The sequence below is a fragment of the Rhipicephalus microplus genome, chromosome 5, assembly GCF_043290135.1.
Source record: "Rhipicephalus microplus isolate Deutch F79 chromosome 5, USDA_Rmic, whole genome shotgun sequence".
Taxonomy (NCBI): domain Eukaryota; kingdom Metazoa; phylum Arthropoda; class Arachnida; order Ixodida; family Ixodidae; genus Rhipicephalus; species Rhipicephalus microplus.
Window position 1 is genome coordinate 51,529,114 of NC_134704.1, and position 22,370 is coordinate 51,551,483.

Below are 22,370 nucleotides of genomic sequence, written 5' to 3' on the forward strand. Positions count from 1 at the left end.
TTGTGCTCTACCGCACTCACGAATTTACAATTTCATATTGGTGGATGTCATCATTCTGAGGGCGATTTCAAGATTTCAACACTATTGGTGTCGTATTGTTCCATGTTTGGAACTACAGGTCACCAATTGTTGGTATTAGCAGCACTTCCACTAACAGAATAGTCAAAACAGGTGACAGGAAAACCTTGACTTAAATTGACTCCTCAGCTTGAACTTTATTCTCGAGCTGTTGTCTGCAGTTAAAGAGGAGCAAAATAAATGTGCAGTTCTTGTTGGTGTGCTGTACACTTGAAGTATATTTCTTTCATCACTTTTGGTGCAGGCCCAAGAACATGCATACGAGTTCCTGGAGGTCCAGTTGCGGCGTGTGCATTCTATGAATGCACACAATCCAGCTTACCTTGATATTGTGAAGGGCCTTGCAGAGGAGCTTGCTCGTGTTCAGAACAGCAGCGATGGGACAGGACTGATGCTGGCATTCAAGGCTACCGCTGCAGCAAGACGTCGCCGGGCCCGTCACATAAGGGTGCAACCGACCAGCACTGCTAGGCGTAGGCCAGGGCTTACAAGGGGGTCCAAGAGGGTCCCTACAGGGCGCCCAGCAGTTGAGCCAGCTGCCAAGAGAGCAAAGAAGAGGCCCCATTCTTTGAGCCACAGCATAGAGAAAAATGTGCCTGGTGCAAGGCTGCACTGAATGGCAGCTGCCTCACACCAACTGGGCTCACGACAGTTCTAGGCACAGAGCCAACTTGGTTTCAAACATCATTTCTACGGTTTTACGTGGCGAAACGATGATATGATTGTGAAGCACACCGCAGTGGGCGACTGATGATATGTGGGGTTTAACGTCCCAAAACCACCATATGATTGTGAGAGACGCCGTAGTGGAAAGCTCCGGAAATTTCGACCACCTGGGGTTCTCTAACGGGCTCCCAAATCTGGGCACACTGGCCTACACCATTTCCACCTCCATCGAAAATGTAGTCACCACAGCCGGGATTCAATGCCACGACCTGCGGGTCAGCGGTTAAGTATTTTAGCCAGTAGACCACCGCGACGGGGCCCACAGTGGGTGACTTCGGATCAAATTGGGCCATGTGGGATTCTTTAAAGTGAACCTAAATCTATGCGAAGGAGCAGCTCATCGCCACCGCTGCACTTGATGCTTCATCTTTGATTGAACCAAAGCGAGAACGACTCCTCGCATTAGCTGTAATATCATAACCTTACAATTGGTCACCTTAGCCACAGGCAGAAGCATTTGGCTCTGCACTATTACCTCAGTATCATGCATACAGCCTTGTCAAAGCTGATGTTAAAGAATGGTGCCCACTAATCCCACTAGTCTCTTGGATCCACCAGGTGTGGCCCTCACAAGTCACAATCAGATACTCATCAATGTTGTGCAGTAACATTGTGCCATTCCACCATGAGCGACTTTTGTTTCGCCTTACCGTCAGGAGTAACGAGCTCTTCAATTGCGTTTTTTGAGTGGCGGTGGGGTTAATGTCCAAACCACGACACTGACAGTATAGTTATGTGCCGCTTACTTAGAAACCGAAGAAGTTAAAAGACTAGGTGGTGCCTGTCCTGGCCATCGTGGTTGTTTTCAACCGCAGTATTGTTACTATGAATATTGTAAATACACTCGTTTTCTGTCATCTCCCCGTAACATCTTAGGTGGAGGTGCTGGACACATCAGGAGCACACAACGGAACTTCGCAGCGGGCGTATTCTTGGACAGTCCATCATGCCGGCAGACAATTCTGCTGATCCAGCCCCCGCTATGCCGAATGCACCCAGTCACATTGTCGTGACCCACCTCCGAGGCCCAGGCCCCTTCTGCAGGACTGATAACAGTCAGGTGGAGAAGTGGCTGGCCAACTAAGAGTGCAGCAGCAAGACCAATCGCTGGGATTCGACTTTGATGCTTGCAAACGTCAGGTACTACCTCAGGGGTAGGGCCAACGTGTGGTTCGACACACACGAGGAGAATTTAAACCTACGTAACAAAAAAAAGACGTATATAAACAAAAAAAATGAAACACCTTTTTGGAAAGCCCATTGCATGCCAAGAGAAAGAACTCTCGTGCCGTGCCCAAACCTCAAAGGAGCTGCACATGGTTTACATACAAGATGTCTTAGCCTTGTGCGGGCAAGTTGATAGCCAAATGGCCGAAGCCAACAGTCACCCACATTAATGAAGGCATCGCTCACGACGCCCTTCACTTGCTCGTGTACAAAGACTGCTCCACCATTTACGACATTATCAGGGAGTGCTGAAGTTTCGAAGAAGCAAAAAGCCGACATGTTACGCAGCAATTTGTTCAGCTCCCTACCACTGCTGCCACGTCGTCGTGCAAAGACGTCTAGATCCAGCCGCCGCCCTGTACCAAAAACTTCCTGCGTCTCGTGCGGCGTAATATCGAGGCAGCAACTCCATCTGCTCCCCAGACTAATTCTCACGAGGAGGCCCGCCCGACAGTGTCATTAATTCAGGCCGCCGTGCGCGAAGAACTGGCGAATGCAGGCATCCAGCCTGTATGTGCCCAAAGTCGTTCTACGTCAGCCCTGCTCCATACTACCAGCCACAACTGACTTATTCCGGGTACCATGATTCGAACCAGTGGCGCACGCGAGAAGACGGGTCGATATGCTTCAACTGCAATGGCGCCGGTCACATTTCCCTCTATTGTCGCTATCGTCGGCCATCGTCTCCTCGTGCACCATGCCGTCCAGACGACACTTCATCCTCCCCTTTGCACGCCAATCCACTGAACACTAATGCCCGAACATCAACCCCACATTATGAGCCGTCGCCGTCTCCCCAGACCCAACGACTTTCTCGGTTGCTTATGTCCCGTCGCTCCCCCTCACCGTCCTTCCTCGGGAAAACAGACCAGTGCAGCTCCCGGAAGGTGATGCGGCCTTGACTGATCGACTCGGAAATCCTCTGTTAACTCTGGCATCTCGACAAAAGCTTACGGATGTAGATGTAGAGGGCATGCCTGTTTCAGCACTCATCCACACAAGGGCTCAATAATCATTGATGAGTGCTCACCTTTCTCGTCGTCTTCGTAAAGTCGTTACACGCGCCTCATCACCTGTTGTTCGCGAAGCCAATAGCCGTACACCTACCGTCCTTCGAATGTGCTTTGCGCATGTGAGCTTCGATGACCACAACACCTCAGTTCTCTTTGCTGTTCTGGACGTTGCTCCTTGGACGTTCTACTGACGCGAAGATTAGTTTTGCCTCACTATCTTGTGACTGTTTCTGCGAACAACTTTTGCACACCTGTCCTGAACTTTGGACGCTGCGCACAACTGCTTCCTGAAGGTATCTCGCTGGGCACAATATCACCTTTAGACGCAAACAACCCTGTTGCTCTGGCCATTGATGCCCCACAGTCGCCTCCAGGCAGCCCTGCTGCTGGCCCAACACCTGATGACACATTCGAAAACATGATTGCCTGCCCGAACCCTGATCCTTATAAAAGCCAGGACCTACACCTTTCGTAGGAGACATACCGCAACTTTTGATTTCGCTTCACCCAAACTTGGACAAACATATCTAGTGAGGCATCGAATCGACAACGCGGACACAACACCCATTCATCGACACCCTTAGCATGTCTCCGCGACCGATCGCAGCGTCATTCAAACGGAAGTTGATGAAATACTCTCTAAGGACATCATGGAGCCATTTTCGAGCCCTTGAGCGTCGCCCATAGTATTTGTAAAAAACAAAGACAACACCTGGCAGTTCTGCGTCGACTGCCGGCATTTCACCAGCACTTCAACAAAATCAAAAAATACTTCTGCCTATTGCTGCAAATAGACGACGCCATTGATTCCCTTTTGGTGCACGGTACTTTTCTTCCATCGACCTTCGTTTGGGCTATTGACAAATAGCTGTCGATGAAAATGATTGGAAGTTAAGTCATGCCCTTTGGGTTGTGTAATGCGCCAGCAACATTTTGAGCGTGTGATGGACTCTCTACAGAGGGGGTTTCAAGTGGTCCACATGCCTCTCTGCTGCCTGGACAATATCGTAGTTTTCTCCCCTTACATTCATTAGTCACCTGCAAAACTTGTCGGCCATATTGCAAGTCTTTCACATTGCTGATCTTCAACTCAACTCTTCAAAATGCTGCTTTTTGCGCCTGGAGATCGCCGTGCTTGGCCATCTTGTTGACGCTGCAAGTAAACGAGCTGATCCAGCAAAAATATGCGCCGTCATCAACTTCCCTATTACAAGTTCTTCCAAAGAGGTTCGCTCGTTTTTTTTGGCTCGTGCTTCATCCAATGTGCTTCAAAAAATAAAAAAAAACCTTTTTGGAAAGTCCGTTGCACGCCAACATAACGAACTTTCGTGCCGTGCCCGAACCTCAACGGAGCCGTACATGGTTTACATACAAGGTGTCTTAGTCTTGTGTAACATATACGTCGTAACACGAGGCAGCTGGCTGTTCGCCTTTATTTTATTTGACTGAAATCCAATGTTGCCTATGGACACCAATGATGCCTCCTTCAACATGCCCACCCACTGAATACGCTCAATAAGCTATAGCCCATGCCGACCATACACGTCAACTTGTGTGCGTTCGGCTAACCGACTCACAAGCGGGCCAACGATTTCGTTATGAGAGCAGTCATATAAACACTCACTTGCCTCCAGGATTCCTGTGCTGTGGTCTCCAGCACGCTGTATTGGGCTTTTTACAAAGCTACTGTTCCCGCCATCCGAACCGTACCCTATGCACTGCCAAGTGACCGTCGTGACATAAGAAATTGAATTGTCTTTGTCCTCGTTGACTCAACCCCGTACCAACATCGTTTACGTTGTACGTCTGAAGCCATGTCATACACCGGGCTGCCGCAACGCACATGTATAATAACCACCTCTATACCGTCTTTCTCTGACTGCACCGAGTCGGTGCCTTCACCGCCGGAGGGTAACGTTATGTGCCGCTCACATAGAGAGGACGAAAAAGTGAAGGACTAGGTGGTGCCTGCTCTCGCTATCGCAGTTGTTTTTACCCGCATTACTGTGACTGTATATATTGTAAACATACCTGTTTTCAGTCATCTACCAGTAACAATATCATTTATGAAACACCCGTTGGGGCACAGACATATTTTCGGAGAAGGTTTTTGGGCTATGATTCTATTTCGTGCCTTACAAGGTTTTACAGCGAAATACTGAAGTACCCTATGAGGTTCTCCCAGAAGGCACCTCAAGAAACTGCTATTAGCTTCCAGAAAGTGTAGTCGGGCGCGTTTTTAGACTTTAACCGTACTTTTCTTGCTCCGAATCGTCTAATTAGCAACATTACAGTGTATTGACAACTTAGCATGGTTTCTTTTAATTCATCTTCTCCATTTTGTTGTTTGCTGTTTATTCTTATTTGATACCTTGCTTGATAGCGGCCGATTGAGCTATTTTGCGTTATGACACGCCGTCCCATTGTATAGTGCACTCACCCTTTTTCATTCCAATGTGCTGCATCGAGACTGCCACCGCGGCCGGGATTTCAATGCCGTAACCTGCAGGTCACCACTAGATGTGGTGGGTTGGTCCTCAGTGCTGTCGGCCCACATCACTCAATGTATAAAACGGTACCAGAACACCACTTGTCACCACCAAGTTCCTTGCAATGCACCCTTATGTGTTGACCCGGCAAACTACCTGTGCTGTCAGCAATAGTATGCCCTTCTGTGAACACCACATCATCCAGTGCATCATTATATGATGGCCAACTACGGAGCCCACATTTTTAGTACCGATGTGCCACTTGCATTTTTAATTTTAGCTCAAAACAACAAAGCCCTACTCTAGTCTCAAGATGGCTGAGCCTAATTGCAGTATAGTGCTTTCTGGTCAACAGAAAGTCAAATTGATATTGCCTGTGTATGCACCATGCTTCATCTGTGTACCTTACACACATTGGCATGACAGCATCGTGTCGATAGTGTCCATTTAATATACGTGCCTGCTATGCCGCTACCACTGAAATTCTAACAAAGACTTTGTGCTTTTTGAATCAATACTTCTTTGCAGACTAGTTGGTTTCATACTTGAAAACTCTGCTTGCAGTGCAAGCTGATGGAAAAACGAGAAGGGGGACAGGAAAGAGTACGCTCTTTCCTGTCTCCCTTCTCAATTTTCCTTCAGCTTGCACTGCAAGCAGAGTTCATTTTGCTTTTCAAAGTTATTACCATGACTGTTCATACATAAACTTATCAATGTGTACATTCACGTATGTCTATGCTTGACACATAAAGTGTTATCTTTGTTGTGCCATTCTCCTGTAGATACCTTCAGTGTTCTCTCATGAAACAGTTTTCATGTTAATAAATTATTATCGCATGTATTGCATATTTATTTTTGCATGGGTATGGTGGTTACAACAGTTGGCAGCTGTGATTTTAGTAAGCTTTGCACTAATACATTATTTTATTAAAGAAGCCTCTCAAAGGAGACATCATGCAAAGTAGAGCCGCATGGAATGCACTCGACAGTTTCATAGAGAAGGGTGGCAGATTATTTTCAGACCACATAATAACACAGGGGGGGCGAAAAAAAAAAGCGACAACCACGAACGGGCGAGGATAACTGCGAGTCTAACTTGCCTTCACCTGAACACGGGGCCGTATTGCAGTGAAGCCATGAAAAAAAAAAAAAACATCCGATAAGTTTAATTCTCTTGTCTCAAATTAGTTCGACTAAAGACAATGTCTTGAGACTGCATGCTTTACTTTTAGTTTCGACATTGTGGTAGTGACGCACGACAAAGTTTTGCGCGCAGGCTTTCAAGGATTTTACGATCGCACGCATGTATCACCACTACATTTCTGTCCTTGCTGCCCGAGCACAGTTCGTAGCCTTATTTAAAACGACAGTATCGGAAACTCGCTTTCAATAACAGCATGCTGAGAATCGCCAGAAACTCACCAAGTGGAGTGCAGTAATCCCCGGTGTGGCGTTTTTCGCAGCAGGCATAGGTGTATCAGGCGTAGTCAGTCGACTCGGCTTCAATGCATCCTGAACGGCGCGGCTTTGCGACTCGGCAGTGAAAGGTGGGGCACACGCTTTCTTCATGAGTATCCAACTCGGCGTAGGGCGTTCGTTCAGTGGGAGGTGGGCGCACACGCTTCTTTCGCGAGTATCCTACTCGGCGCAGGGCTTCCTTCCGAGCACTTGGCAACAGGCGTAGTGGCGACTCGGCTTTATTGCGTCCTGAATAACGCGGCTTTGCGACAGTGAGAGGTGGGGGCACACGCTTTATTTACGAGTATCTAACTCAGCGCAGCACGTTCGGTCAGACGAGCCGCACACGATTACTTCGCGAGCATCCGATTGCAGGGCCATATGCCTTGGCAGGGCTTCCTTCCGCGAGCGCGACCCCCCGCTAGGCCATGACCTACTACACTCCTGACCTGTTCAGATAGCGGGGTTCCTATGGGAGCGCGTGTCCCCGCTCTCGTTCAACCGCTCACCATTGGTGGCGCTACCTATAACCTGTTCGTCTGTTTCTTTACGGTTGTTTTGTAGGCGCTGGTATAAGAATGCCTGCATTCTGTAGTGAACTGGCGGCATATATGTGACTATTTCTTCCCATACATTGCTGGTTAAGCAAGGTGTTCAGAGCGCTTGAGTATTTATAGCACACTGGTTGACAAACGTGGGAACCCGTAGATTTACACGATGTAGGGCAGCCTATGCGTGGTAGCGTGCATTTTATTGCAAAAAAATTCTGAATGTCTTTTAGTATTATTATTTCTGAATAATTCTAAATTTTGGATCATAAATACGCACTACGAGTGCTTTGTTGGTCAAAATTTGACCACAAAGAGTGAAGATGACGTCAGCGAGCAGGTGCTGACTAGCGCCACGCCGCTCGTAGGTGACGGCCCTAGCGGCAGAAGGTATGAACTAGAACGTGGGCGCTGGAAGAGGTGCTCTCTGGGCAGGTCAGGAGTGTAGTAGGTCATGCGCTAGGCTGCTGCAACACTATACGAAAGTGCGGGGAGCGACAGCGCGATGACACAGTTAGGCCGGCGGAAATGCATAGCCTCCAAGAGTGTTGGCCCGCGGTGCATTCTGGGTGGCTTTATCCGCTCGCCTTTGTAAACTCGCGCCCCGGCGGCCCGGCTCGATCCCGCAGCTGACGTCACCGCCCCCACTGGTGTCGCTCTCCCACACTCCTCCCCTGCGATCCGCGCGGGAGAGGGGGTTCCCTCGGTCGAAGTTTTTTTTTACTCGCCTATAGTGCCGTTGTTTAATTCAATATAGTGAAAAAAGCCTTCGTAGGCATGTTGTTATGGTCGCAGATACTGAATTTGCAATAAATTCGCGACCTTCAACGTCCCAAAACAACCATATAATTATGGCAGACGCCGCAGCGGAGGGCAGGCCCCGTAAACTCAGCGCTAGTTTCGGTTTGAAGGAACATGCGCATTCGTAGCGGTTGCCGGGCGTCTTAAGGTCTGTTTGCACGAAGTGAGGTTAGCGTGGATGTCCGCATTTATTATCTTTCACCTGATTTTGCAAATCAGGTGAAAGCTTCCTGTTCATGGAAATGCATGTTGCCAGTTTCAAACTTAACTTTTCGAGCCTTTGTTTCTAATACATTCAATGAAATACACGTAATGGACTCACTGATGCTTTAAGAAATCATTCAACAAGAAATATCGCTAGATCCAACGTTCTGAAAAGTGGATCTTTCTTCTTCAAGGCAATGCCTTGCAGAATTGCGCAGCATATAAACTGTTGGGCCTGGATCATTTGAAAAGGCTGTACCCGAGGAAAAGAATCTTCGAGAATGACAAAGTGGGCGATTCGTTGCTTGTTTAGTTTCTACTGCCACTAATGTCAGTAGTACGTAAAATATGAAGAAAAATGCACTAAATTCGTTGTGTTCGTCTTCCGGTCTCCGTTATTGTCCCTTAAATGTCACGTACTGCGACGATTCAGCACACATGGCGACACGAAAACAGCCGCATGCTCCATTGGTATACTACGCTTCGGCGTGCTCCAATATTTCGAATCTTCTTATTGAAGTGCAAAAACAAGCATTGCGCAGCTTATTTTCTGTTTTTAAGGAAATGAGCATTAAGTCAAAGCTATCGCAAGTGACAAGCACATGTACCGTAACCGTGAACCACGAGAAAGACCTATCCGGGTGGACGTCCGCCGTGCTAGGCCAGAAAGGGCTTGCTTTTTCCTACACGACTAAGCTTTGTATTCGCATGTAACGCACTAAGATATTCAAGTGCATTCCTCGAAGCCCTCTATGTGAAGAGCAAAGGTGGACGTGATGCGAGCCTGCTAGCAGAGACCTGCGAAAGGGCCTGGCATCACCGCTCGCTTTCTCGCTAGCAGTTTGGAAACGGGCACCGCCTTGCAGCAGTGCGCGCTTCAGATATCATTTCTTTATTCATCATGGAATTATTTAGCGTGATGAGTAAATTGTACCCAGTGTTTATTATGCCAGAACAAGTGACGATACCGGAAAATGCCTCCAGCCTGGGCTTGCCTTGGCCACGGGGATTAATGTAATCGAAGCGGCGACAGCGGCACCGCCAGTGGTGTGACGTCGCAAGTCTCTCGCGCTTTCATTGGCTGTGGCCTGCCGGTGGTGCCATGTCGAGAGGAACAAATCTGTGCGTTTTTTTTTCTTTTCTTTATGCACAGGACATACAATTCTGCAGCCTGATATGACAAAGCGTCACCGTTCCACCCGTCGCACCGTAGGTCATCGGATATAGGGTCGGATTGGATGCGAAGTTGAAGATTCTGCCTAGTCCTTTGTTTTCATGCGTCCAGCTAACCCTGTCTGTGTTCGCACTGCGGCTGTCGATGCCTTTCCACTTAGTTTGCTTTTTTTTTTCTCTCTCCGGTTTGAACATATGCTGCGCCGTCCTGCCGTCTCTCCTTATCCGGTTTCCCGTAAATGTATACGTTGTGCAGCAGCTACACCGCACTACCACGAAACAAGCATCACTGCATGAGTGCGCTTCGCGAGATGCTCTTTCTCCCTTCACACTTTTGTCCATTTCGTCTACGCACAGTGTCGGCATAGACACTTGCAAGAACCAGTAGAAATTTCTACACTGGGAAGGCACCGGTCCGAGATATACAGCTTTGCTGCCAGGTTAGATTTTGGAGAGAAAAGCATATAGTAAAACTGTGCAGCAACCCCAACAATTAATCTATAAACGACGAATAAAGTAATAAATATCATTGTTTTAGGATACAAATGCAACCCATAGCATGGGTGTGTAACAAATACAAACCTGTGTTCAGTCGGGCTACGATCTGGTCGAGCATATATGTTCCAAGCTTTGTGGTGTTATGCCAGCGAGTCCTCGTCAAACGACCGTGCCTCTGAAAAAGGCAATCTGGATCAAGGCCAGCCGCAGTCGGCCGGGCGCGATCAACCGTCACCCCCGGAAGCTTTTCAGGCCTGCGCGTCACGTGACGTGACGTCGACGACGTCACATCGCGCCGGCCGGCCGGCCGCCCTTCGCTGGGTGGCTGCGCCAGCCGCGAGCGCCCTTCACGCCTACCGACTCGGGCGAGGTGCCTTGACACCATGTCCGCACGATTTATCAAGGTATCGATTGATTGTATGGTTTAACGCGCCGACGCAACGCAGGCGATGAAGCGCGCCGTAGGGGAGGGCTCAGGATCAAGTTTGACTACCTGGGAATCTTTATTGTGGGCCGAAATCTCGTACACACGGGCGTTTTTGCTTTTCGCCTCCATCAGAAATGCGGCCGCCGCAGCCGGGTATCGAATCCGCGCCCTAGTGCTCAGCAGCGCTACGCCTTAGCCACTGAGCCACCGCGGTTGGGGAACTTATCAAGGTATCAAGAAATAATGAATATCGTGAATGGAATAATGCATATTTATTTATCACAGCCAGACGCCGTCTGTACAAATATCACAGTGCGCATTGTTCTCGGTCCAGGCAGACGACAGGCAACACAAGATGTTGCCCTTAATGCTGAAAATATGCCAAAAGTACAAAACACAATATCTTGCCACATAAAACTCAAAACAAAACAGATTGTAACAGCAAAAACATCCCCGAGCTTTGGAACAGAAAAAGCACACTTTCATTTAAATTGTAGGTTAGAGGAAAACATACCATTCGTTCATCATAGTAGCAGTAGCAACACAAGGTATCAGGTTCAAACACTTGCCAAAAAATACAATACATAAGAACACTGGTGACTAAATTGTGGTCCACAGCATGATAAATGACAGAAAGAAAAGTAATTGTACTGCCACAGGTAGGTGCATGTCCTAGGGAAAAAATCAAACAAAAATCTAAGAAAAAACAAATTACAGTGCACAACATGTCTGTACACAGAGTGCACAAGGAAAGTGTACACAGCTTAGGTACCAAAACGGACTGTACAACTGCTACAGTAGGCACCGAGGCAGTTCGAGTTAAAAAAATAAAAAAGTACAGCACTTTTAAAAGCTAACAACTTGTAAAGAGATACAAAACTGGAAACAAGGCTCATTTTACATAAGGCAGAAGTATACCAAGGAAATCAAGTCATGACATGCAATCAAATACACTCTGTGCAGTTTCACAAGAATAAATGTGAAGAGAAAGACGCGACTCTTGGAAAATTACTTTCCAAGAAAAATTCGGGCCTTTCTATTTTTCGCCTTCTGATCTTTTTCAATGCGTAAAATATCGTTCCTTTGCTTGCACAAGTTGTTGAGCATTATATTTGCTGCACAGTTTGCAACTTTGATAGCAGGCAAAGACTTCAAGGTTTGCAAACACGGTCAATGACGCATTCAAACAAGGTTCACGATAGTCGATAATGTTCAAAAACATGGAGCACTCTTCTTTATGAATCACAGTCCACTTCGGAGACACTGACACCCCTTGCAGGCGAGCCCTTAGTTCTTCGAGAGACGAAAACCGGTCTCGTTCTTGCTCCGCTTCATATGACGCCAGCGACTCTTCTACAGCACGGGCGAGTTGGGAGGCTTCTTGTCGGCTCCTCTTGGCGTCAGGGGTTTCTCTCGTGCTCTGGTCTCGTACTGATAGGTAGGACGGACAGCCGGGAAATACCGTTGGGACAGATCCAGGACGCAACCGTGGTACTGGGAGTGCAACTTCAATAACTCTCCCTGTCCTTGCATCCGTGTACGATGTCGTCTTCTCGATGCATGAAGCGTCGAAATGATCCGCGCACACCTGCACAAACGTTTCAAGAACGTCTGAGACGCCACTTCTCAAAAGAAAAAAATGCGCTCCCGTTTGCATGACCGTGTTTACAGTCCGTGTAGCTAAAACAAAGTCTACCTACGTTTCGCAAGCATCTAAATAAAAGCGCTGCGCTAAGCGGTACAAGCAACATGAAAGGAAACACGGGAGCGTGATGTCACCGCACTCCACGAAGCGCTTCCACCGAGAGCTTGCAAGAATGGACGACACCACGGCACTGTTAGTGAACAAAGCGCAGCTGACCATCCTTGCTGCGAACGTGCCTTTATGGGCGATTCTCATCAACTGCTGGCGTCAGCGCTTCGCGAGGCCCGGCGGCCACACGCTCAAGTATTTCCCACCATAGGTGATTTCTACCCGAACAAGCAACGACAAGCTAAGAACAGGAGCATCTCAAATTCTTACCTTAGTGCACGAAGTCGGCACGAAGTCCTTCCTAGGAATGGCGCGTAGCCATTGTTTGAGAGCGTCGGCGTCTTTAGGGAAGGAAAACACTTGTATCTTCTTTCCTGTTTTGTAGTTGCCGGTGCATCCGGGTACACAACACTTATTCGGCATTGTCGCATCACTCCAGCATCACGCACGGAAACGAAATTGCCGCAAAACAACAACGGAAAGCAACAAACGCGAAACACAGTCAACACCACGCCGCCGAACCGTCACCACCGCCGCCCGAGAGCGTCGGCGTCTTTAGGGAAGGAAAACACTTGTATCTTCTTTCCTGTTTTGTAGTTGCCGGTGCATCCGGGTACACAACAGTTATTCGGCATTGTCGCATCACTCCAGCATCACGCACGGAAACGAAATTGCTGCAAAACAACAACGGAAAGCAACAAACGCGAAACACCGTAAATACCACGCCGCCGAACCGTCACCACCGCCGCCCGAGAGCGTCGGCGTCTTTAGGGAAGGAAAACACTTGTATCTTCTTTCCTGTTTTGTAGTTGCCGGTGCATCCGGGTACACAACACTTATTCGGCATTGTCGCATCACTCCAGCATCACGCACGGAAACGAAATTGCTGCAAAACAACAACGGAAAGCAACAAACGCGAAACACCGTCAATACCACGCCGCCGAACCGTCACCACCGCCGCCCGCGCTGCGCTCGCTGCCGCTGCGGCTTCCCCGAGAGTCGGCCGGCCGGAAATGACGTCAGATTGCTGGGCGCAGGCCTGAAAAGATTTTCCGGGGGTGACGGATCAACTCGACGGTGTGAACACGCGCGGCGCTTCCCTGGCCCACGTGCATTGAGTCATCTGCGCACGTGACAGCGAGCCGGCGTTCTCGTGTCTGGTGGTCTGACGCATGGCGCGGCGACCCCCCATTGGAGGAATCTGCCCTGACGACCAGTGGCGCTTCTGATTGGACATTTTGGTTGGACCCGGTGTAAATAAAAGAAGCCCTCCGGCGCGTCGCGAGCGGCGGTCCTATGTGAGCGAGAGGAGGCCCCGTGTCGGAGAGCCGACATGTGTGTGAGTCGGCGGTTTTAGGCGAAAAGCTGACCTATGTGTTAGAGAGGAGAGCTCGGCTCTTCGAGTCTCTGTCGGCCCCAGTGCCGAAATTGTAACGCTTCTGTATATATGCTGTACATAAACCTCGTTTAACTCACCGTCGTCTCGTCCGCTCGTCTTATCAGCTCTGCGCAGAAGCAGTCGCGAGCTGATAAACATACGCTACGCAACAGTGGTGGCTTCGGCGGGATCGGCCCGTCGTTCGCAACAGTGGTGGCTTCGGCGGGATCGGCCCGTCGTTCTCAACAGTGGTGGCTTCGGCGGGATCGGCCCGTCGTTCTCAACAGTGGCGGAAGCGGCGGGATCGTCCCGTCGTTCGCAACAGTGGTTGGCAGCTGCGGGATCGGCCGGCGTCAGCGACATCGATGCGGTGAGTGCCTGATGTTTTCCCCTCAGTTCACCAGACTACTCTAGCTCAGGTTGTAGTAGTTTAGAGAAGGGCTGTGTGAAGCATTGTAGTGAGCTTTGATCGTTTCAAGCAAAGTCGAAGTGCTTTGAAACCAAAGTTAATGCGGAGGGGGTAAACACGGGAGTGTGAAAAATTGCTTGCGCGTCTTGCTAGTAGGCTTATAGTGGGTACGGCAAGTAAATTGTTAACAGGGGCAAACAGCAAGAGGCTAGTGTGAACGATGGAGAACCTTAAAGTGAAGGAACTCATCGAAATTTGTGAGGAACTCGGCATTACTTTAGGCCGTGCGAAACGAAAGCAAGCGATCCTTGAGATCATGAAGGATGAGGGAGTGTCGGCTGAGGAAGTCGATGAGGCCTGGGTGGATATTAAAGCACGCCGTGAGGAGGCTGAAAGGCGAGAAGTAGAAGCTCGCGAAGAAGCTGAAAGGCGCGAAGCTCGCGAACGTGAGGAAGCTGAAAGGCGTGAACGTCGCGAGCGCGAGGAAGCTGAAAGGCGTGAACGTCGCGAGCGCGAGGAGGCCGAGAGACAGGAGCGCCTTGAGATGAAACGACTAGAATTGGCAATACTACAGTGTTCACAGGCGCCTAGCGTAGCTTCTCCAACAGTTCAGGTCAGCGGTTTTAGAATCAGGGACCAATTGCCACCGTTCGTAGTAGGCGAGGACATGGCGAAATATCTCGTCAAGTTTGAACACGTCTGTGAGCGAAACGCTTTGGAGCGGTCTCTTTGGGCGCGGAACCTGCTAGCTCTTCTTCCCGGCGAAGTGTCCGACGCGATAACTTGCTTATCGAGGGAAGCGTTTGAGAGCTATGACGAGGTTAAGGAAGTGCTCTTGAGACGTTATAAGTTGTCACCCGAGGCTTTCAGGCAAAGGTTTCGGTATGCTAAAAAGGGGAATGAGTCACACGTTGACTTCGCGTTTCGTCTTAAAGCCGATTTGATTGAATGGCTCAAGGGCGAAGGTGTTTATGACGACCGCGATAAAGTGGTGGAATGCGTTGCATTGGAGCAATTCTACCGCTGCATCGAGGAGGATGTCAAACTTTGGCTGCAGGACAGACTTGGGGAAGTACAGTTAAACAAGGCAGCCGAGTTAGCTGAGGAGTATTATACTCGCCGAAAGTTGCATAGCAGGGCAGTGCGCGTTGAAAAGGATGAAAGGAAAGAGGGCTTTTCAAGGAAACCTGATCAACGGAAACCCGATCCGCACCGTAATTTCAAAAAGGAACCGTCTCTTACGAAGGACAGTGTAGGGGAAGGGCAAACAGAAGCGGAGAAATCGAGTGAGGTTTCCACCACACAGGCATTTGAATCGGAAAACAAACGGAAGCCGCTAATCTGCTACAACTGTAAAAAGGAAGGACACATCGCGAGAAACTGTCAGGAAAAATTTGCCTTCGCAACAATCCGAGAATCAGAAAAAAACATGCGGTTGTTGGAGCCGTATATCCAAGAAGTTAAAGTAAATAAGAAAACGTGCCGAGCGCTTAGAGACTCAGCGGCAACCATGGATGTTGTCCATCCTTCATTGGTGTCTCCGGATGATTTCACAGGAGAATGCGCGTGGATCAGGCAAGTCGCCGAGGAGCAGAGTGTTCGCTTACCAATCGCCACGGTTGTCATTGAAGGCCCAATCGGTAAGCTTTGCACCGAAGCGGCTGTGTCTGCCGCGCTAAATGATCGTTTTTCTTATCTTTTCTCCAACAACTCGGAGCAGCTTCTCAAAGAGCAGGGCAAATCATTCTTCCCCAACTTAGCGTGCATGGCTCTCACGCGATCGCAAGCGCGAAAGCTTTCGCGGAAGCTGGACCTGGTTCCATGCGGTGAACTCTCAAGTGACCTTGTCGGCGGGTCGACGGAACCCCAGAACGGAAAGGTTCCGCATGAGTCATGTGAGCAGTCACGCGAGCGGCCCATCGCCGACACGGCCGGCGCGGTATGCGCTGGGGGAGACGACGTGGCGCCATTGAGTCAGAGCGAGAGGGTTGCAACGCTCTCGCCTGTAGCGGAAAGTTGGAGCGAGCTGCCGAGAGTTGATCGAGAGACGCTCATTCGAGAGCAGCGTGAGGATCACTCGATTGAAGCGCTAGTGGAAAGCCAAATTGAAGCGCTAGTGGACAGCCAAATTGAAGCGCTAGTGGAAAGCCAAATTGAAGCGCTAGTGGACAGCCAAATTGAAGCGCTAGTGGAAAGCCAAATTGAAGCGCTAGTGGAAAGCCAGAAAAACGCGGCAAAAGTGCTGTCGAAGGAGCACTACGAGAAATCGGGGAAGAAGCGCGCTTTTGAAGTTGATAATCAGGTTATGCGGCGGCAGCCATCCAAAGGGAACAAGCTTGAGGTTGATTGGGAAGGGCCCGCCAACGTATTATCGAAGCCTTGCGATTCAAATTATGAAGTGAAATTAGGAAGGCGGCCGGACAAAATTTACAACTTGATGAAACCATACGTTCAACATCAAGCGGTCGTAAATCTGTTGTTGAATGCTTCAGAGGAAGAGGAAGCAGAAATTTTTAGTTCTAGTGAGGTAATTGAAGGGGGATCGAAAGTAATCCGGGAGCAGATAAACCTAGAGCCTAGGTTAAGTGAAGTCCGGAAGGAGGACCTGAGAAAGATTGTTTTGGTGTTTGAAGATGTGTTTTCGGACCGTCCCGGAAACACGAAGGTGATCGAACACGATATCGAGCTAAGCGGTGAGGAGTCAATCCGTAGTAAGCCGTATCGTTGTTCCCCTGTGCAACGTCGTAAGTGTGAGCCGCTCTTGGTGCCGCATAGGTATCGTCGCCTAAAGGTGGCCAGTTACTAAGGTGGAGCATGTTGTTCCACAGCGCAACTTTGACGTGCGCTAAAAAAAAGGGGGGGGGAAAGCTAAACGCTAATGCAGGTGCATTGAGCAGTGCGTTCTAGCTAGTACCTTCTCAACCTTTCGGTTTCTGGCTGGTGATTCGGGGCAAAATTTTGACCTCATCACGACCTGGGCTGAGCGCTCTCGTTCAATGTGATCTCAAGGGGCCAACTTTATGTGGTATTCTAATTCGTTACGTTGTTGTACGTGGGAAAAAATTGAGTTGTCATTTTAAGAGTCTTGTGTCCCACATGTGCCTCTTGATGTAGAGGGAACAAAATTCCGATAGACACGTAGATAGGTATATGTTGTACTATACTTTGTCTGGTGTTCTGTCGGGTGACCGAGGGCACTTGCTTGTGTCGTGTGTTGTCTGTTGTCGAACCGTTCTTGGCAAGTTGCAGAACCATCGACAAGTGCTGAAACCGAAGATGGTCAGAAGAGACGAGTGAAGTTGGCCAGCGAGTTGTGGCGACAAGCCAGTGGAGCTGGGATCCGTCGTCAAAAGTGGAATGTGTTCCCGGACCAGTCTGGAGCTGTATTCTCCCCATGGCCCTGGAGGCGAACCTGGAGGGACCTGGCGAACGAGCGCACCTGACATCCGAGCCCCGTGGAAGCAGCTCGTCTTTCCGGTGCATTGTCTGGCGGCGGGGGTGCTGTTATGCCAGCGAGTCCTCGTCAAACGACCGTGCCTCTGAAAAAGGCAATCTGGGTCAAGGCCAGCCGCAGTCGGCCGGGCGCGATCTACTCGACGGTGTGAACACGCGCGGCGCTTCCCTGGCCCACGTGCATTGAGTCATCTGCGCACGTGACAGCGAGCCGGCGTTCTCGTGTCTGGTGGTCTGACGCATGGCGCGGCGACCCCCCATTGGAGGAATCTGCCCTGACGACCAGTGGCGCTTCTGATTGGACATTTTGGTTGGACCCGGTGTAAATAAAAGAAGCCCTCCGGCGCGTCGCGAGCGGCGGTCCTATGTGAGCGAGAGGAGGCCCCGTGTCGGAGAGCCGACATGTGTGTGAGTCGGCGGTTTTAGGCGAAAAGCTGACCTATGTGTTAGAGAGGAGAGCTCGGCTCTTCGAGTCTCTGTCGGCCCCAGTGCCGAAATTGTAACGCTTCTGTATATATGCTGTACATAAACCTCGTTTAACTCACCGTCGTCTCGTCCGCTCGTCTTATCAGCTCTGCGCAGAAGCAGTCGCGAGCTGATAAACATACGCTACGCAACAGTGGTGGCTTCGGCGGGATCGGCCCGTCGTTCGCAACAGTGGTGGCTTCGGCGGGATCGGCCCGTCGTTCTCAACAGTGGTGGCTTCGGCGGGATCGGCCCGTCGTTCTCAACAGTGGCGGAAGCGGCGGGATCGGCCCGTCGTTCGCAACAGTGGCCAGGAATTAACGATGTTTTACGCTGGATAATAACGTCGTCACTTTCAGCGCCATCGTGGCCTTGTCGCTCGATAAGATTCAAGGACCAGGATCTTGAAGCATGAAGTACCCGGGTTGCTTTCTTAGGCTACTTTGTTTAATCTTGCCCCCATCTTTATACCTGGTGTGGCATCAAAAGACCTCGGCTTTTTGGCCACTTGGCTACCTTTCGTTCCCTTGAATTTTATTCAGAATATACTTATACGATGGGTTCAATCACGTAGGGATTTACCTGTTTGCGATTATATTTCCCTTCTTATGTCCTTCGCCGCCATTAGCCGTCTGCCATTGCATGATTCAAACGCGTGAGACGAAAAATTTGTCCCATAGCCAATGGCTTATGACGAAAGAGATAAAAAAAGAAAAAAATCGAATACCTTGGTGATAGAAGACTTTGTGTCGTCGGAACTGCGGCGTGCGAGTGTTTGGGCCAAATACGGCGCCCGAAGCGTGTTTCTAGCTTGCAAGATTTAACTTCCCACCTGCAATGCGTAAGTTCTGTTTGGCTATCTTAATTTGAAATATGTGTTCGGTGTTCCAAGTACCTAAAATGGCTTTGTATAGCAGCGTTAGCTACTGTCTTATTTTTAGCATTTTTTTTTCGGCAGGGCCGTCGGTCCTCCAACTTCCCTCGTCGACGACTTAGAAAGTAACGTCAGTGAAGCTGGATCATCAGTACGACTAAATGATAGCGCGGAAGAAAGCAGTGCATGTGCCACGTGCATCTTTGTTCTCTTTTCAATCTTTACTAAGCCGCAATATTTAGGTACTGGTAACGTGGAGTCGAAGAATTAAAAAAAAAACGACCAAGAAAATTCGAATCAAGCAAACTCGCTTGATAGATGTCAAATGGGACTATACAAAAAAAAAGACCCCATATCTGCTTGTTTCACTGCAAATGTCGTCGAACGACGATAGTCTTCCGTCTGTAGAGAGTGAATGAAATATTTATTTGATATTTATTTATTTGAGCGGGTAAGTGCCACCACTGCATCGTCTTAGTAAAACGCAGAAAACACATTTATATGCGAAGAATTTCTTAGCGAACTTCGGCGACTTTGAGCGTATCTATCTATCTATCTATCTATCTATCTATCTATCTATCTATCTATCTATCTATCTATCTATCTATCTATCTATCTATCTATCTATCTAGCCGCCTACGACTTTAAGCTCTCTTGGCCGTTTGGATAATGGCATCGATACCAAACTTGGTATGGCATAACGTGACTGTATTACGAGCATATTTGACTAGTCATAACATGAAAATCATGACATTTGTGTCATGAATGTCATGATTTACATGTCATGGCCTTGCTGCTCTTGCGATGGTCTCGTTCGATTTACATGTTGCAAAACTGGTATGGTATGACATGATTTCATGGCGAACACAAGCGACATACCCTAACGTAGAAATCATGACATCCATGTCATGTAAGTCATGAGTGATGACTACACGCCACGCTCATGATGCGCTCGCAGCCGTCTCGCTATAGCTTCACATATACCAAATTCGGCGTTACGTGATGCGTATGGATGGCGAAGGTATGTGACTGGTGCAAACATGATAATCATGAGATGCGTGTCATGTGACATTATGACTACAAGCCATACTCATGATTCCTTCGCAGCCGTTTTGCAAGCTTCACATACACCAAATTTGGTATTACGTGACGCGAACGGACGACATATGTAAATGACATGTCCAGACACGATAATCACGACATACGTGTCATGTAAAAACATGACTACATGCCGCACTCATGATTCGCTCGGGGCCGTTTCGCTAGATTCATGTATGCCAAATTTGGTATTACGTCACGTGAATGGATGACCAAGGTATGTGACTGGTGCAAACATAATAATTATGAGATGCGTGTTATGTAAGACATGACTACGTGCTGCACTCAAGGCGCCAATACACTTAGACGTGACCCGGTGCGCGTGTGCTCCAGCGTTCGTTTCGTCGCGTCATGCCGGCGTCGTGCCACGCCAATCGCCAATCTTCCTGGCATATAGTCGCAGGCACGCGCCGCACTGCGTTGCTTTGACGCATGCGCGTTCGAGCACGCCCGGCGTATCTTCGTCACGAAGCTAGGCAGACGCGGTGCATTGTGGGTAACGTGATTGGTGTGAAATGCAGCATGTCGCATTTCGCACCGGTTGTCACTGGGCTGTGCCGATAGACGCTGGTCGCGTCTGGCGTCGGAGTATAGAGTGTTCGCGTTTTGCAAGCGTAGCGTCGCTGCGCCCAGCATGCGCTCGTCAACGTTGCGTCGCAGTATATTGGGCAGCTTCGTCATCCTCTCCCCGCCGTTTCGCTAGCTTCACATATTCCAAGTTTGGTATTCCGTGACGTGAATGGACGACGAAGGTATGTTACTGGTGCAAACATGACAATCATGCGAGATGCGTGTCACGTAACAACACGACCACATGCCACGCTCATGACGCGCTCGCGGTCGTTTCTCTAGCTTCAAATATACCAAATTGGTATTGCATGACGTCAATAGACGGCGAAGTTACATGACACGTCCAAACATAATAATCATGATATACGTGTAATGTAAAACATGACTAGATGCTACGCTCATAGCACGCTCACGGCCGTTTCGCTAGCTTCACATATACCAAGTTTGGTGTCAGGTGGCGTGAATAGATGATGAAGGCAAAGGACACGTCCAAACATAATAATTATGAAATGGAAGTTATGTACGGCCTAATTTACCTCCACCTCGTAACGTTGTTCTGATTTTAAACGGGCATATAAACCTTCTTCATTAGTGCTTCGCATATCATCGATTCCCACTGTACGTGGGATCTGCCAATTTGTTTCGTGCATAGTGTTGCATTGTCAGCTTAGCGTAATAAATGCTACATTCCTTAAAATTACTTATGTATGACATTTATAGTATAAAGAAACACGCCACAGTATAATAGCGTGCTGATGTTCTGCCTCAAATATGTGGAAAATTTGTTTTTTAATCAATACTACGCACAAGTGTGAACACAGAAACCAGAGCAATATTGGTGGGCGCTAAAGATGTGGTTGGATTTTAAAATGATGTACCACATGTTGGCCGCCAAAAAGTCGTTTTGAGTGAGTGCACGGGACGGCTTTATGCTCTCCCATAGTATAGTACAAATAGTACTCTAAATCGTTACCCCCTTTTTTTCTAAACACATTTGCACGGGACGGCTTTATGCTCTCCCATAGTAGAGTACCTAGTACTCTAAATCGTAACAACTTTTTTCTAAACACACTTTGTCGTCGCGTTGCTGAGGTGCTGGTCGATGCTGCAACGGCAGTGCAGCGAGGTTGCGCATCGCCTTGCGCGCCGAAACGCCGTCTCCCCTGATGCGAGCTTGGCAACGCATGAATATACGTGAACGCGTCCAGCGTTTGATTGCCGCCTCGTCTCTGGCGGCGGCTGCATGGCGTTGTAGGCACAACCCTTGTTCGAGGCAATCGTGTTTTGGGCAGTCACAATCACCTGTTTTAAATGCGAAGCATTTCTTAACGAACTTCGGTGACTGATCGCATCTATCTATCTATCTATCTATCTATCTATCTATCTATCTATCTATCTATCTATCTATCTATCTATCTATCTATCTATCTATCTATCTATCTATCTAGCCGCCTACGATATTTAGCTCTCCTAGCCGTTGGGATATTGGTATCGATACCAAACTTGGTATGACATAACATGAATTTATGACGAGAATATTTAACTTGTCATAACATGAAAATCATCACATTCATGAATGTCATGATTTACATTTCATGGTCCTGCAGCTCTGGCGGTGGTTTCATTCACATGGCATGTTGCAAAACGGGTACGGTATGACATGACTACATGGCGAACACAAGCGACAGACCCTAACATAAATATCATGACAGGCGTTTCATGTAACAT

The 22,370-nt window shown here is 48.7% G+C and overlaps 1 protein-coding gene and 1 long non-coding RNA gene across 3 annotated transcripts in view; one reads left to right on the forward strand and one right to left on the reverse strand.

The window, feature by feature from the left end:
• The window catches only part of LOC142817779 (uncharacterized), a 30,359-nt gene extending 23,985 nt beyond the window's left edge, over positions 1-6,374 (forward strand). For both annotated transcript variants that reach the window (XM_075895427.1, XM_075895426.1), the window contains exon 6: positions 323-6,374. In XM_075895427.1, the coding sequence (XP_075751542.1) occupies positions 323-694 (372 nt within the window). In that variant the 3' untranslated portion in view covers positions 695-6,374. The remainder of the gene's footprint in view (positions 1-322) is intronic.
• Positions 6,375-10,895: 4,521 nt separating this feature from the next.
• LOC142817780 (uncharacterized) lies at positions 10,896-13,341 on the reverse strand. Its single transcript, XR_012895352.1, has 2 exons — positions 12,666-13,341; positions 10,896-12,230 (listed from the first exon to the last, which is right to left on the reverse strand). It is a non-coding gene; the product is annotated as an uncharacterized LOC142817780 (long non-coding RNA).
• Between the last annotated feature and the right edge of the window lie 9,029 nt (positions 13,342-22,370).